The sequence below is a fragment of the Blennius ocellaris genome (genome assembly GCF_963422515.1).
Source record: "Blennius ocellaris genome assembly, chromosome: 18".
Classification (NCBI taxonomy): Eukaryota; Metazoa; Chordata; class Actinopteri; order Blenniiformes; family Blenniidae; genus Blennius; species Blennius ocellaris.
In genome coordinates this window covers 5,603,681-5,620,106 of record NC_137667.1, presented here as the reverse complement: position 1 = coordinate 5,620,106, position 16,426 = coordinate 5,603,681, and the positions used below count along the sequence as shown (strand labels likewise).

Sequence of the window (16,426 nt, the reverse complement as noted above, 5' to 3'; positions counted from 1 at the left end):
TAACATGGTGTAGGCTATATCTGGCATGTCAATGAATGATTAATGCACCCCCAGTGAGGGGAAAAAAAAGAGACAGCTTTCACTTTAATGCACTACTAAAAAATACAAAAAAAACACCCAGACTCTTCAATTAATCATATATTGTGGGTAAATAAATGAAAACTGTCAGAATAGATATTCATGTACACGGATGGAACTTATCTTATTGTGTGGAGTAAATGTCACCTTTTAGCTATTTTTAGCACACCAGCCTTACTTGTGTTTCCCCGTCAGTGTTAGTGGAGCAGGAAACAAAGCTAAAAAAAAAAAAAAAAAAAGAAAAAAGAGGGCAAATCTTAAAAAAAATAAAATTATAACAGGTAATGCAATTACTTAATCCCATTTCCTTTTCTTTTGTGCAAATATCACGGCAGCGCATCTTCACAATGAAGAAAACGTAGAGTCAGTCACGCATAACGCACCGTGAAGAAGACGTCTCGGAGAAACCCTGGAGCGTCTCCTGCCTCTCTGCGTGCATACATATAGACAACATACGCTGTGTGTGTGTGTGTGTGTGTGTGAGTGTGTGTGTGTGTGTGTGTGCGTGTGTGTGTTCTCATAGGTTGGCCGTCTCTGGTCGCCATGGTTATCTGGCCATACTGGGTGCTACTTCCGTCGCCATGGAGTCCAGGGTGGTGCAAATATCCCAGCATCCATCGCAAATATTATCCCGAGGTATGAGCCGCACCAAACCTTCATGTTCAAACACTCGTTTGGCCCCATTTTCTCCACATTCACACCGGTCTCTCCATCCTACTCCGTCTCCACCTCCGCCCATTCGCCTCCTTCTCTCTTCCTTTTTCTTCACCATCCCCCCCTCCCCCTTTTCGCTCTCCTCTGGTCACCTGTTTCTCCCTCTCAGCTCATGTCTCTCCTCTTCCTGTCTTTCCCCCCTCCGTCTATCTTGTTTGTTTGTTTTTTTTTCTTTTGTCAATCTCCCCTCATCTTAATTCCTCAGCCCAAATAAGCTCATTTATTAATAATACAGCCACTGACACTGGTGCCGCAAATTCCCGATCCCACAGCTGATGTGGAAACTTCCACGCTCGCAGAAGAACATGATGCATCTGCACAGATGTGGGACTCTGTGCCGCTGAATCTCCCGCCCGCATTCCAAAAGCCAGTATTCATTGCATGAAATCTGATTTGTGTGAAACATTAATATTGCTTAAACTCCCGAATTGGTTTTGTGACGACACGTCGCACTTTAAACCTCTTAAATCTCAGCAAATGCTCACAGGGTTTGTGCGTGTCTGTGTGAGTCTATGTTTATGTGTGTCGGCCTCTCGTGAAAAACAAGAGGTGTGAGACACAGTCGGATACGTGCAAGACTGTGTTATTATCCCCCCCCCCCCATCATGGCTGCCGTCTACATGGCGTTCAGCTGATATTTGCCCACGTGGACGTTTCTCAGGAGTGGGACTTCAATTGAACTTATTTACTTCTACATGAGGCAGAAAACAATATTTCCACCTCCAATACTGAGCCGGAATTAGCAAATATGTCAAGTTAGGCTTACATACATAGGTAATACAACATCAGCCGAGTTGATGCCGTTGCTCTTGTTCTCCCTCCTTTCGTGAAACATCAATGTTTGGAATACTAACACGCTTAGTTTGCTCTTTTTGTTTTTTTTTTTTTGTCCTTCGTCCTGCTGATGCACCCCAGCTGTGACTGCCCTCTGATTCCCGTGGCGCCGTCGGGGAGCTCGGCCAGGCGGTGATAGTGACACGCCGTCGCTTCATAAAGCTGCTCCACCAGCCTGTGGAGGCCCGGCCAAACTGAAAGCTGCTTAGCGGGGCAAAACTCTGCCTGAGTCCCTTAAAGCTGCACTAATCAGAGCTGTTAGAGAAGGAATTGTCAAATGTATCGCGCACAAGATTACAAGGGGCATCGACAAGCTCCAGAAGCAAAGATTGATGAAAAGATAGTGATGGAAACAGTGGCAGATGGGTCAATTTGGGATCGGTATCGCGCCGACGTGAAAAACCGTGAGGGTTCTTGCGTCCCCCCCCCCCACGTGCCACGAAGCACGAGGTCTGAGATGTTTGCACGGCCGAATGCAACAGCTCCCGTCCGCCACAATTACAGATCAGGAAGACAAAGAGCGAGGGAAGCTGTTGAATGTCTGAGCATGCGTCTTGGAGCGCTCCGCGGCCATGACGGCAGGCGTCGCCTGTGGATGCAACAACCCACCCAGAGCACTTCCAGCACTGTTTGGAGAGAGAAAAGAGTGGCAAAAAGAAAGAGAGGACGGGGAGGGATGGGAAGGAGGGGGAGAGAGGGGAGGTTTGCAAACACAAAGAACAAAAGAGCCACGGAGAGCTCAATCGGAGGCCTATAGATCCCTGGATGGCAAATATAACACAACTGTGGCACTGTCAGTCCTCTCTCCAAACTTGGCATGCCTCGTCGCAGGCCATCAGTGTCCTCCGCCTCTCCCAGGAGCCCCGCACTTTTCTGCATAGCCAGCTAATGCATTAGCATGCAGCCCCATCCCCCTGCAAGGGCAATCAGCCGCTCACAGTCAACGTACACAGAATCGCTTCATGTGCAGCAGCAGCAGCAGCAGCAGCAGCAGCAGCAGCAGCTGAGGATGTGTTGGGGGGAAAACACAACCATGATGCTCTGGCTACGCTAAAAAGGTAACAAGACAGGAAGGAAACCATGTGGAGCAATCAGAGCTGCTTGACTCCACAATTCACAAAGGAGGGATGGGTTTGTGAAGTTGGCGATGGGTGTTGTGGGGAAAAAAACAAACAAACAAAAAAACACCTTTCCACCGTCTCCTGAAAGCCTACCTGACTTTGAACTCGGTGAGCTGTGGCTGCGCCCCCGGCTCAGCACAGTAGATCTGGGGGAAGTAAAACCGGTGAGACTGAAGGTTGATGTCCATGTCGTCCACAGAGTCCGCAGGTCAACCCTGGTGTCAGTGCCCAAAAATATATATATATATATATAAAAAAAAAAAAAGAGAAGAAGAAACCCCGCAAATAACGAGCGTCTCTCGCTGTCGCCTCAGTTGCTTTTCCTTTGTCCGTCTGCAGTTTTGCCCGACACTTCCTCTAGAGGTTGGAGTTCAGCGGAAACATCCCAGTCACCTTCTCCGCGGACGGTCGCAGGGCTGCGGTACGCTACCACCGGCAAGGCATCCCCCTCCTCCTCATCTCCTCCGCGCACCAACCATTCAATCACCTCTGCCGCCCAGCAGACACACTAACCTATTTCCCCACTAGCAGCCACTGTACACTCAGCAGCTTTGAGCAAAAAGAACAAAGATGACTCCAATGGAAAAAAAAAAAGAAAGAAGGGAAAAATGATGCTTCCTCCCAGTGAATCAAAGGGGGGGGGACAGAAATCCTGACTGTCAGACACCAAGTCATCCTGGTGGAGAAACCTGATGAAGAAGAAGAAGAACACACCTGGAGTGTGGGTGAAACAAAAAATATGAGGTCACTCCTGCAACACATACAGACAGAACTGAGAGGAAAAATGAGAGTCGTTCGGTTTTTACGCTTCAGAGACGGAGGAAAAGGCGGGGTAGTGGGGGGTGAGAGAGAGAGAGAGAGAGAGAGATGGAGATAGAGGGAGAGATTCCCGGTGCTGTGAGGCGTTGCCCTCGCGCTGCCTCTCCTCTCTGTGTCTCATTGGATTACCTCCTCCCTCTCCACCCCTCCCTCCCTCTCCTCCGCACCTCCTCCTCTTCTCTCCATCCCTCCCATTCTCCCCTCCCAGCTGTGACAAGAGCGATGGGCTGCCAGCCCCGGAGGCTGCTGGTCCTGCCCCTCCTCCTCCTCCTCCCCCTCCTCCTCCTCCTCCTCCTCCACCTCCTGGTCCTCATCTCCCCCTCCCGCCTCTTCTCCTCTCTCCCCAGCCGCCCGATTGGCCGAGGCGCGGATGCGTAAGTCCGCATGGAGAGACCGAGCGGAGGCGGAGGCGGAGAGGAGGAGCAACAGATTTTAATTCATCTGATGGCTATCTTCTCTCGCATATGATTAGAGGTGGCATGCCGGGCTTGGGTGGAGCTCGGGCTGCAACAGAACCCCCCCCACCCCCCCCCTCCCAATACACACACACACACTGGATGGTTATTGACTGAAATGAACGCAATAGGTGAACTCCATCCAGGACCTCAGTTGACTTGGAACACAATAAAAGTAAACTCCATATCTACCACGTGACATCCAGGAAGCTTCTATAAATGCTACAACCACGAACTCGTACAATCCCACAATAAAAAAAAAAAAAAAAAAGAAGCTCAATTCGCGGCCACGCAGCCTTTCATAGTCCGTCCTCCATCTCTCCAGATGCATATAGATTATAAGTGATATACGCTAAGTAATATGCGGCCCCAGGAACACTAATCTCCTGTGTAGATTCAACGTCGACGCGGTTTACCAGTTTTCCAGCAAATCCCTCCCATATTTAAAGTGCATCCTCTGACGCCCTAAGAAGACGGACCCACCCGCCGTCTCTTTCTAGTACGGCTCAGTCGGCACACACCAGCCACATCTGTCCGGCCGCCTTTTGCCAAAAGGCAATTTCGTTGATTGAAGCGGCCGTAGAACTGTTGGATGACATAAATTGTTCTGTAATCGGTGTGGACAAGAGTGGACGCTGCAGTTTTTTGCAATTTAACTGCCTTTGGCTGCATTTAAATTTCACCCTCGCTGCTTTGATATCTGCAAGAATGTTTTTTACACATCTTATTCAAACTCTGGGAAAAAAACAACAACAACAACTATTTACTACAAGTGAGATGTAAACGTCTGCTTGCAACGAGTTGCATCATGCAGCTTTCTCAGAACAGAAGGAACATTACAGCACAAAAGCAAGATGAGTATGGATTGATGAGGCAGTTCTTGTTTTCTGTGCTGCAAAAACTTTCCTCTGATCGAGAGACTGACACTGACTATTTAATTTTTTTTTTTCCTCCAGACCGTCATACACTTATATTCACGCAGGGGAAACCTGCTGCCCAGACTTGGGCCCCGTTTCACACAACGTTTAAACTGAAAACGCATCGTTTTTGCAATTTCCTTTCAAGAATTTCATTCCTTCACTTTTCAAATACCTTTGCCCACGAACGTTGGGGGAAGGTTTTCGTTTTCGCCTTCGTGTATTAATTGATTTATTTATTGGTCCATATGCATGATTTTACCAATGAATCACCTGAACCCTAGCAGCGACCGCGACATACACGCCAAATAGCACAACGAGAAATAAATAAATAAACAAATAACAACGACTCATTTAAAGCACTTTTTTTTATAAAAACCACACCAATTAATCTGAAATCTTCTAAAAGTTGCTTCTCAGGTTTCAGTATTTCTACAGTTTCCAGCACCCTTGTTTTCAGAAACTGATTTTTTTTTTTTCCGATAGTATGGATTTAATGCTGAGCTTGCGTTCACTGCTGCTTGCTGCTGTGATCATCCGTTCTGCACATCAACTCCAGTATTTTTCTCCACTTTCGTCTAATAGGTCACTGTAAATGCTAAGACCACTTTGGAATGATGGAAATGGCAAAAAACAAAACAAAAAAAAACTGCATCCAAAACTAGAATTTTTCACTGAAAAAGCACAAGCCAAAATAAATGAACATGAAACTGAGTCGATGCGAAATCTGGTTGTTTCAGATGGAATTATCTGCTGCAGTGGCCAGTGTGGAATCAATAAACGACATTCTATCCCAATTACCTATCAGCACGCCATCTGCACCGTCACTTTTACCGCGATCCATTCATTTGTCCATTGCAGAGCCCATATTTGTGGGATCAGTGGGATGCGAAGCACATAGAGAGGGAGAGAGAGAGAGAGGGAGAGAGAGAGAGAGAGAGAGAGAGAGAGAGAGCGTGAGTGAAAGAGTGAATTCGAGGAAGGGATGGAGGATAAAAAAAGAAAGCTGCAGGCTGGAGGGAGAAAAGAGCAGGAACAGGAAGGATGAAAGGACATCCAACCGCCACTTACAGAATACACCCATCCCCCCCATCGACCTCACCGCAATACACACCTTTAACACCAGCGCTGTAACATGGAAATACCCAGGGCCTCATTTCATCTGTGTGTTGGGTTGTAGAGGACAGAACAGCGTTTATCCATCTGCTGACATGCGAGTCGCGTCTCAGGGTTTCTCGGTAACGTTCTCGCTTCCCGGCATCGTGGACGTGCCACCATTATCAGAGAACTCAAGGAATGTGTCTTGCCTGAGAACTAACCGTCGTAACGGGTGTCTGTAATGTCGTAATTCAGCCGCCGTTCCCGAACTGAAGAACATCACGGCCCACTGTAAAGTCTTCTGGGTTCCATCCTACTCTGAGAATGTCCAACCTGATCGTCAATATGAGAATTATTATTCCAGAAACAGAATGATTCAATATGAACACGGGCGAATGGCAATCGTACGTACAAAATAATCAATTAAATGGGATATACTGTATCTTATCATGATCATTGTGCTGTGCAGTCCGTCATACGTCCGTTGATGTTGATGTAAAGAATCAAACAGCAAATGGCTAATAGAAGCCCCCAAAAACAGACATGCAACTCTTTTATGTAACACACAGAAGAAATGATGCGGAAACAACGCTGATTTAAAAAAAAAAAAAAAACAAGAAAAAATGGGCAAAATACATGAGCGCTGTTTCCCATCCTGCTGCCATCCCCGTCAATGAATGTGACCAGAGCCTCATTTAGCTTTATATATTATCGTAGTATGATCGAAATCAATTTTAACAGCGAAGACTGACAATGTTTCCTGTACTTAATAAAAGCCCCCCCCCCACGTTTCAAGTGAAAAAGCATGAAAAAGTTTTGCATGTGGTGTTTTGTTTAGCGCGCGTCACATTTAAATGGATGTTATATTTGTCTGATTTGACGTTAAAAACTAAATATTCGAAGATGATGGTTACATTGTTTTATTCATGTTTCCGGAAGAGCTTTTCATAAGTAATGTGGCTCTCTCTCTCTCTCTCTCTCTCTCTCTCTCTCTCTCTCTCTCTCTCTCTCTCTCTCTCTCTCTCTCTCTCTCTTCTCTCTCTCTCTCCTCTCTCTCTCTCTCTCTCTCTCTCTCTCTCTCTCTCTCTCTCTCTCTCTCTCTCTCTCTCTCTCTCTCTCTCAAGGTGGGGAGAGAAGAGCGACGAGACGAGAGTGTGAGAGGTGTGACAGTGAGGAGGCTGAAAATTTCTGACGTTTCCTTTCCTCTCACAGTTCAGTCACACGAGTTCATCCCTTTCATTCCCCGGGGATTGAGGTTGAGCTGCAACCAGACACACACACACACAAAACCACAGCGCACATACACACACACACACACACACCATTTGACTCACATTGGCTAAACATTTTTAATTACACCACACAGCAACAAGAGAGCTGGCAAGAGGAGATGTGGAAGGGGGAGGAGGAGGAGGAGGAGGAGGGGGGGTGATTTCCCTCTCTCATTCACAAAGATTTGATTATCCCACTTTTACACACACACACACACACACACACACACACACACACACACACACACACACACACACACACACACACACACACACACACAACACACAACACACACACACACACACACACACGCACGCGCCGGTATAGATCAGACTCACCACTCCGCCTCACTGTGCATATTTATGAGTCATCAACTGCACTGCCATTACCCACAATGCACTGCTACCGTATTGTTCCAACAGCAGCGGCGACACACGGCCTCACAACCTGACATTGCACGCGCCGCTTCTACGATTGTCAAACAAGCACAAGTCCCCGGGAGACGGTTAATTCACGCGAAATAGCGAGGAAAATTATACCGCTTTCCTCTTGAAGTCACAGACGGCTGTTTTATTGAATAGTTCAAAAATACCAAATAGCAATTTGAAGCTGTTGGAAACAAAAAAATGTATCACTCGAAACATGATCTGCCTGAACTTGTTCTACAACTACATTTTTAATATCGACATATCAGCTGGTTGAAGTGTGACCTCAACTCACCATCACACTGTACAAATGAACAGTAGCTTTTTTAGCCTCCATTAACGTCGGGGCGGCAGATTATTTTGATCACACTTACCCACCAGGAGGCAACAAAGATGATTTGGCTTCACTTTTGGAAGGCTGTCATGATGTCCATTTACAGTCGAGCTGGGTTTTTTTTTTTTGGTTCCACAATAGAAAAGTGGTTCAACTCCCTGTGGTGTTTGTTGTTGTTGTTGTGTTGGACAGGCACCGTGTCCAGACGCACCCTGCTTCCTACATCTTGCACTCATATGAGATAAATCAGACCAGAACTTTCCAGCTGAAACTTTGTGCTGATGTGCGGCAGCTCATTAGTCAACCTGTGTTTGATCAGAAATACCGACTTCGAGATGCTAAACTGTCCGTGACTCGCCGGGGCAACATGAGACGACTGAATCCCTGATGACCTTTTCCGCAGGCCTTGGGAGTAAATGTGTAAAAAAAAAAAAAATCCCTAATCTTTGAGGTTTCGACTAATAACAAGGGTGCAAGCAGGATTACACACCTGTACGGCTTCAAAGCCCACAGCTGTGCTCTGGGGAACAATGGCCCGAGAGAGAAACCCGACCTCCGTTTGTGTTCCCGTCTCTGTCGAACAGCGGGGACATAAACCACGACATTTCCAGGATTTATTTCAGGTCAGGCTCCAGATGCGAAGCATATTAGTTTACCCTGTCAGCATTTATGGAAAAAAAAAACCCCACAATGTCCTCTGACAAACAGCACCCCTTTGAAGCCTCTTCGCCTCTAAAACATAATAAAACGGGGCTGAGCTCCTCTCGGACGCGAGCAGTCAAACAACGCCGAGTTCGCCTCCGTATCCTCGTCCTGCATTCAATCGGTTACTATCGCGGTTTGTATTCATATAGGTCACACACATACCACCAACCGCTCCTGTCAATACCCATCAGCCGACACTGTCCACACCAGATCAATGGGGGCTCGTTTTTCAGGGATTAATGAAACAACCCAAATGGAGGTTTGGTGGCGACGCTCAGGCCGGACCGGGTCGGTCAAGCGATCATTATATAGTACAGGCTGCTTACAACTCGTAGAAGTCAGAGGAGTTCAGTCGTAGACGAAATGATGTATAAATATACATTTAAAATATGATACGCGAAGTTTGAATTTGGTCGGGCCTTTTTCTCTCGGCGGTTCAGGGTCACGGGAGCTCAGATCACTATGGGAGAAGGTCGGAAAGTAGAGTAGTAATAGTGGATGAGAGTGAACCCAAATAGGTCAATACTCAGATAGTGGCAGCACGGCTTTCATTTGTTTTTGTTTTTTTTCCACACACTCAAAGTGAATAAGCCTGCAACGGGTTACATTGATTTAACCAATTTTGTTCTGCCGGTTCAGCCTCGCATTCTGTTTTGTTTAATGGTGAAAATTACTATTGTTTTGGTTTTTTTTCTTAAATAAAGTAAGACATTATACTTTTAGTCTTAAACTGATGCAGCAATGAATAGATGCTAAGTCTGAAGTTTCCTCTGAATAGTTTAAAAGTCAAAGCAGGGCTCATTGCGCTGAGTGAATGAAGTAAAAACATGCACATAGAGTACAAAAGTTACTGGTCAAGGTTCAAACCAGCAGTTAAAAAACATTTTGAAAAAAGGCTTTCAGCATGGATAAGTGAAAATATATCAGCCGACACGTCAGACACAGATAAGGATGATGGAAAAAAACATAAATAAACATCCAGAATCACCTCTGCAGCCTAAATCCCAGACTTTGCTGTTTCCAGAGTTTCCCTCCGGAGACCCGCAGCACCTCTGAGCAGATGGAGATCATTTAAATTAATAGTGCTAATCCTGACAAAGCTTTGGATTCTCTCGGTAATTGAAAAAAAAAACAAAATAGGAGAAGAAGAAAAACCAAACTAGGTAATGGATAACATCACACATAAAGAATTTTAAGTCTGTATTAAGATCTTTATTGGATGTATGACGTATGGCACCTTAGATTCTTTATCCCCTGCAGACTTTTATATGTTTGAACTGCTCATAAGACTAAAGCACAAAAAACAGCAGGGATGCAAACACAAACAGCTCCAACTGCCGAACCAAACAAGCCGTTTTCTCTCAGATGTGCACACTGCAGGTTGTGCAAACACGTAGATGAATAATGACACAAAACAAACAAACCAAAAAAAAAAACCAACTACACCCTGGAGCTGATAGTCAGAGGCGTGTTTCTGGCCGGGGCACAGGAGAAGTCTGCAGTGGGAGAAAGTGGCAGTCTAATGTTGCCACCTACAGAGCGCCTCCGCCAAGCACATGGTCTCTCCCCCTGAATCACAGCTGGGTTTTAAAAGCGGCTGCCAGACAAAGAGGCGGAATGAAAAATGTTCCAGGAGACGGCCTGTCGGAGAAGCTCGCATCAAAATAGAGCGACTCTTGTCAAAATCTTACAGATCTGTTCAATAATTTACGCTGGATCCAGGCCCACATTTAGAAGTGTGTCGATTGTCGATCCAGTTTCTATTAAATTCAGGAAAAGAAAAAAGAAAAAATTGTATTTCTACATCAATTTGAAAAAGTCAGTTCAAAAGTGGTAAAAGTAGTTCATGATGACACATTTATTAAACCGTGCTGTGTTGAAGCAGGACAACGTTTCTGTTAAACTGGAATTCAATCTGATGTGTGTTCATGCAAAGAAAACACATTTTTAAAAATCCTCTAAAAATGTAACTATTATAACAAACAAGCAAACAGTTTTCTCAGTCATTTCTGCTGGTAAAATATTAAAGTCAAAGGTGGCCTCCAGTTGAAAACTAGGATCGACATTTGAGCTTATAGAACATTACATGACGAGATCATGCTGAATTGTCAAAACAACTAAACTGATAAAGAATACATAAAGTGCCCGAAATATTTCAGTTTGACTGACATAAATCTAAAGTAAGTGGAGATTCCACTGTTTGATGTTCACCATCTGATTGAGTTCTACTTCTTTATAGAAAGTCCACATCAGTCCAGCTCTCGTGTCTTTGCACTGTGTTTACTTTAAAATATCATCTCAAACCTCTGAATAGTTTACTCCCTTAATACATGTCAGATCTCCTGTTACGTTTACAAGCCCTGCAGGCCTGTCAGGTCGTCTGGATCAAACATGTTTCTCTTCAAAGACTCAGAAACCGACGTGCAAAAGCTGCTTTTCATTTTTTTATGCAGCAACTATTTGGACCAACCTTAAAAGCAGCAGGATGGCTCCTACTCTGGGTTCTTTAAAACCAAGTCTGGAGAGCTTTCAGCTGTATGTATGCAAGCAATGCATTTTAATACAGTGAATTTTTTTCAAACATGTTTTTCCTCTGCCTCTGTTCACGTTTTATATATATTTCTATATGTTATACCTCAGAAAACACACGTATGTAGCTTCACCGCCCTCCAGTAACCCTCCATCTGATAGGCTCCCTGCCGCCCGGGCGCGTTAACGAACCTTCACAGCTGATTGGCTCCCAGGCAGGAAGGTGTGTATGTGGACGCGTGCGCGCACCCTGAAAGGGGGGCGTTTCATCTGTAATTAAGCACGCGAGTATACACACATGTGTTGCAGCACAGGAACGCACGTGATTGCATTTTAATTAAGAAAACCAATTAAGCCGAACGTCACAATTCCTGTTTTACGCGTGTAGTCTGGTTTCTATGACAACAACCTCCTTTTTCTCCCTCTCTCTCTCTCTCTCTCTCTCTCGTTGCAGGCGGCCTCCACGTGACACATCACTGCGCGAGCTGGAGTCAGAGATGATGGTGACATGCGCGCCACAGGCCTCTTGAGGGGAAATGCGCCCAGAAAACGGGCAGAATTCTCCCAAACAGCGTGTTCGTCTGTATTTATTAAAAGCCCAGAAAAACCTGCGCTCGCAGAATCACCGCAGCCTGCGCTGATTGTGCGACGCACGCGCGTGCTTACCTCATCTTCTCCCTGCAGCCGGTTTGAATGAGGTGAATAACGTTTTCTTTCTGCTGAAGTTCAATTATTTCATACCCCCAAAAAAAAGAAATCCAGATCCAAGCTACAGTGGGCGTTTGAGTTTACAAAAAAAAAAAAAAAAAGCGCAGCCCGGTGGATGTGCAGATGTTCAGGGTGGAGGGGTAAGAAGAAAAAAAAGAAGAAGAAGGCGACTGGGTGTGGAAAAATGCTACACGGATTGCCACAGTATTTCAGGTCTTGTCTCTTAAAAAAAAAAAAAAAAAATAGAAATTGGTTCTTCGGTGTGCGTCAGGCGGCTGCTGGGTCGTCGGGAGCCATGTCACAGAGCGGCGCGCCGCGTCGCGGAGGACGAGGAGCCGGGCGGAGTGGCTGACAGCGGCTTCTGAGGTGCCATCTTCTCCTGCCTCCAACCACTGGGAGGCTGGATGGAGGGAGAGAGAGAGAGAGAGAGCGAGAGAGAGGGGGGGGGTTAGACTGCTGTTACACTCATGCCCAGCTGGTTGTGCTGCACCGCAGCGACCTCACGCCGGTGAGCACATCAAACGCACCGGTTTAAAAGTTCGTTCATATCAATGTATTTCCCTTCTTTTATTTTATAAATATAAATAATTTCAAAATTTCCACAAAAAAAAAAAAATGACCGTCATTTTAATATTCAGCGGGCCTGGTGTACAGCCACACGATAATATCGGTGATGTGATTGGATATAAAAACCACAAATACTTTAAGCCGTTAAGACCTTGGAGAAACAGGAATATTATTGTGTGGCGGTGACGCGCGTGCACGCGTTCCCCGGTTTTGCTCCGCACTAGCTGTCGAACCGGTTCAAATCTGGTTCTGGATTCACTTTGACACGTTGTGTTCAGGTGGACGCCCTTGTCCTCCACGGGGACAGAAAATGGAAATCCACATCAGGGACGTTTAATAACACGAGTGTACAAAATCATGAAAGTACATTTAATAAAATAAAAGTCAAATCAGTTTGTTTTTCATGGAAAACCTGGGCAAATACTGTTGTTTCGAGGCCTGATTTAAAAGAAATGTGTGTATCAGCACAGGTTTGTCCCACAGGTGAGGAGTGTAGGAACTAAAAGCTGCTTTACCTTGTTTCATTTGACTGGGAACGTTTAGAAAACCTCTTCCTGTCTAACAGACTTTTTAAAGTGAGATCTCCTACTGAAGATAAACGCATGAACAAGTTTCCTGAATGCTCAGTGGTGTTTGCATATATTAAAGTCACACTATGGTTTTTAGGTAAGATTAGTCTACTATCTCCAGGATGCTGGTGTTTTCAGTTTGACTCTTCCATTATGCAATTTTAGCATTTCGATGCAAATTCGTCTTCTTGTGAATCAGGACATCTTTAGTGTGCTTTCTTGCTTTTGTCGGTGTCCCCAAGTCTTCCAGAACACCAGCAGTGTGATATGTAGGGAGGTGTAACAGTGAGCAGCAGCACTGACCAGCTCCAACATCTGTTTCTGTGTGCGTCTGCCAGCTGCGGCTGTTTCCTGGCATGAAGGGTAAACAGTCATAGAGCCCAGCCATGTCGCTGGAAACATCCACTCCCTAAATCCCCAATGACCTGACGAGATATTCCAGAGGCACGGAGACTGTTTTCGGTTTTGTGCAATCAATGATGATTTGATGGTATTGATTTATTAAAGAAAACAGTTTTTTGCTACACATGTACTGTATTTTGACTGAAAATCACTTTTTCCCCCCTGAAAGTTGATGTTTAGATGAACCAACTACATTTTAATCCTTTTATATAATCAAATCTATAAAATAGGTGTTTGACTAGTTAATATCGTTCCAACTCTGCTTCTATTCTAAAGAACTAACGTCTGATGTCGAGATAAAGCAAAAGCGGCAGTTTTCTTTTTCAACAGCAGAGGTCCTCCTTCTTACCAAGAGACCGAGAGAATTTCTACCCTCGTCTATGTGGTGAGGAAGAATCTGATAGAACCCAGCGTGTTGGAAGTAGATGCAAAGGAAACAACCAACATTTACTATGTTATGTTAACATGAACTGAAAAAAAAAAACCCAAAACCCGGCAAACCTGATCAGTGATGCAGTTCTTGTTAGATATTCATGGGCGTTCAATAATTTTTCCAGATTTATGTTAAATTTAATAATAAATGCAGCACACACAAATTCCTCTTTCCTGACTTCGCTTTTATTTATTTATTTGATGCTTTGCAAGTTCTTTTTTTTCCGGGGAGAAACTCTGCACCTAATCAATGCTATTTAAAAAAAAAAAAATTGTATTTTTGTCTTTGTCCTTTTATTCTATTTTGCTAATCATGTGATGTTATTGTGTGTTCTGTGTTTTAATAGATCTCCTTTGAAAAAACAGGAAAAAGAAGAGGGGCCTTCTTGTGTGGACTTTGCATGTTCTCCCTGTGCGTCGGTGAGATTCTGGGATGTAGTTTTTTTTACACCAGCTGACGTTTCCCCTGAGACTCAGGTGTTTTATAATGCAAAGTAACGAGTGATTTATTTATTTATTTTTTCCCATATTGGATTTTAATCACGGTGCCTGTTAAATGATGAACGGTGCTCTGGGGGTATACAACTTCTGAAAACGATCACCCTATTTAACGTGTGTATGAGCTGTGTGTCCACAGAAGGGCGCTATAGTCGTGCAGAGCTCGAGCTCTTCATACTTCACAGTTACCAAGTAAAAATAGTCCTGTTAAGAGTAAAAGTACAAGGGTATTTTTATTTATTTTTTTGTGAAAATTGGCAACTTACCTATTAGTTCAGTATTGAGTTTAAATCCCCCTCATCAATAGAGAAAGAGTTGCATTACTTCAGTTTCTCGATTTATCTGCACCTCAGTGCAGGAGTGACTCTGTCATACCAGTAAATAGCGGCGTTGAGTCATTTGGGCTATGAAAAGCACAAAATGCTGATACTTTCAAACCTAGAGGTACTGCGAGCTACCAGAAATTGAAAAATAAATTCCAATTATATTATAATTAAAACAAATAATCAAAATGAATCATTCATTTGAATTCAGCCTTGAGTAACATCACTGCCTACCTTGACTGCACGTCACTGATCTATATACAGTTTATGGTATGTATGTATGATTGCTGTTGCCCAAGTCATTTATAGTCTTCGGCCCTCCATCATCTATAATCCATTGATGGCAGCTTTATCGTAGAGAAAATCCCCCCAGGGTGTCTAGAAACGCCCCCTGGACAAGATGATATTACTGTGGACATTTGTGTGCATTTTTCATGCTTTAGCCATATAATATTATTAAATGGGATTATATATTAATAACTTATCTGTAGATGTTCTTCATTTGAAGCCCATTTCTCCACCCATCATGTACATAGAAATGACACTGAGGCAGTTTGCTCAGGAAGCCAATGTAGATATCAAGCAAAAATAAACCTGATTTATTTCAAATAAGCAGATTTTCCTCCCCTCCTCATGCATGTGATGTGACATATTGTCCTCTGTAGGTGGAAACGGTGTTTTTTTAACCATTTTCGGCAACATAACACAAGATGTTGACTTTTGACTCCAGCCGAGTGAGTTTGGAAGTTCGATTTAACCGAGGGGTTAGAAACCGTCGTACTGAACTCGGATGTTTAAAGTCGGGCTCGGACATTCATCCGACTGGAAAAGGCCACAACGCGTGGTTTTCCGCCGTTGCGTCACCAGTGTTTGCGCGAATCGATGGTCGTTAGCGGCCCCCTCAGTGAAAAAGCTCATTAGAGGAGCTCTTCAAACGGCTGCGTCGAGCTGGATGCACTTTTCCTTGTTCCCCACGAGGCTGATTGAACTCAATCATGCCAGGAAAACATCTTCACTTTAGTTGGAAGTGTCAGCGCGGCCCACATTCACACCTTTCACACAAATTCAAAACAAAACAAAAAAAGACTCATAAGTGGTCACATTTTTTTAATTATTATCATTATTATTGTTTCTCTGGAATTAAAACAAACATTTTTGATCTAAGCTGGACTCTGAGGTCATCAGCTACTAAAACAACACAGCAAACAGGAGACTCAGTGACATAAAACACACGGTTTTTCCTCTCACGCCAAAACAAGACGCGTGTGTCAAACGGAGCTACGACTACACTGTGACCTCCGACGCATTAAAGCCTTTTTTTAAAATTCTACCTTTAAACATAAATCGCAAAGCCGTTCAAACAAAAGCACCGCCGAAAACACCCCAAAAACGGAGACGTCGCAATATTCCGGACAAACAAAACTGTGGAATGTAAAAAAAAAACAACAATCCGTTTGAGGGAGGAGCTCGAAGGGAGACGTTGGACGTTACGTTTTAGGAACGACGCCGACGTTTCAGTAGCAAATCTGGAAGTACTGGCTCGGGGACTTGGCGGGGCTTTTGTAGCTGGAGCTGTCCTGCATGGCGGTCTGACTCGTGGTGGTTTTCTGGAGGTTTAAAGTGAAG

The 16,426-nt window shown here is 44.5% G+C and overlaps 1 protein-coding gene across 1 annotated transcript in view; it reads right to left on the bottom strand.

Annotated features, from left to right (window-relative positions):
- The window catches only part of evlb (Enah/Vasp-like b), a gene marked incomplete at both ends in the record, with an annotated part of 31,187 nt that extends 28,252 nt beyond the window's left edge, over nt 1-2,935 (bottom strand). The window contains one exon of the mRNA XM_080513997.1: nt 2,841-2,935. Coding sequence (XP_080370123.1) covers nt 2,841-2,935 — 95 coding nt within the window. The remainder of the gene's footprint in view (nt 1-2,840) is intronic.
- Between the last annotated feature and the right edge of the window lie 13,491 nt (nt 2,936-16,426).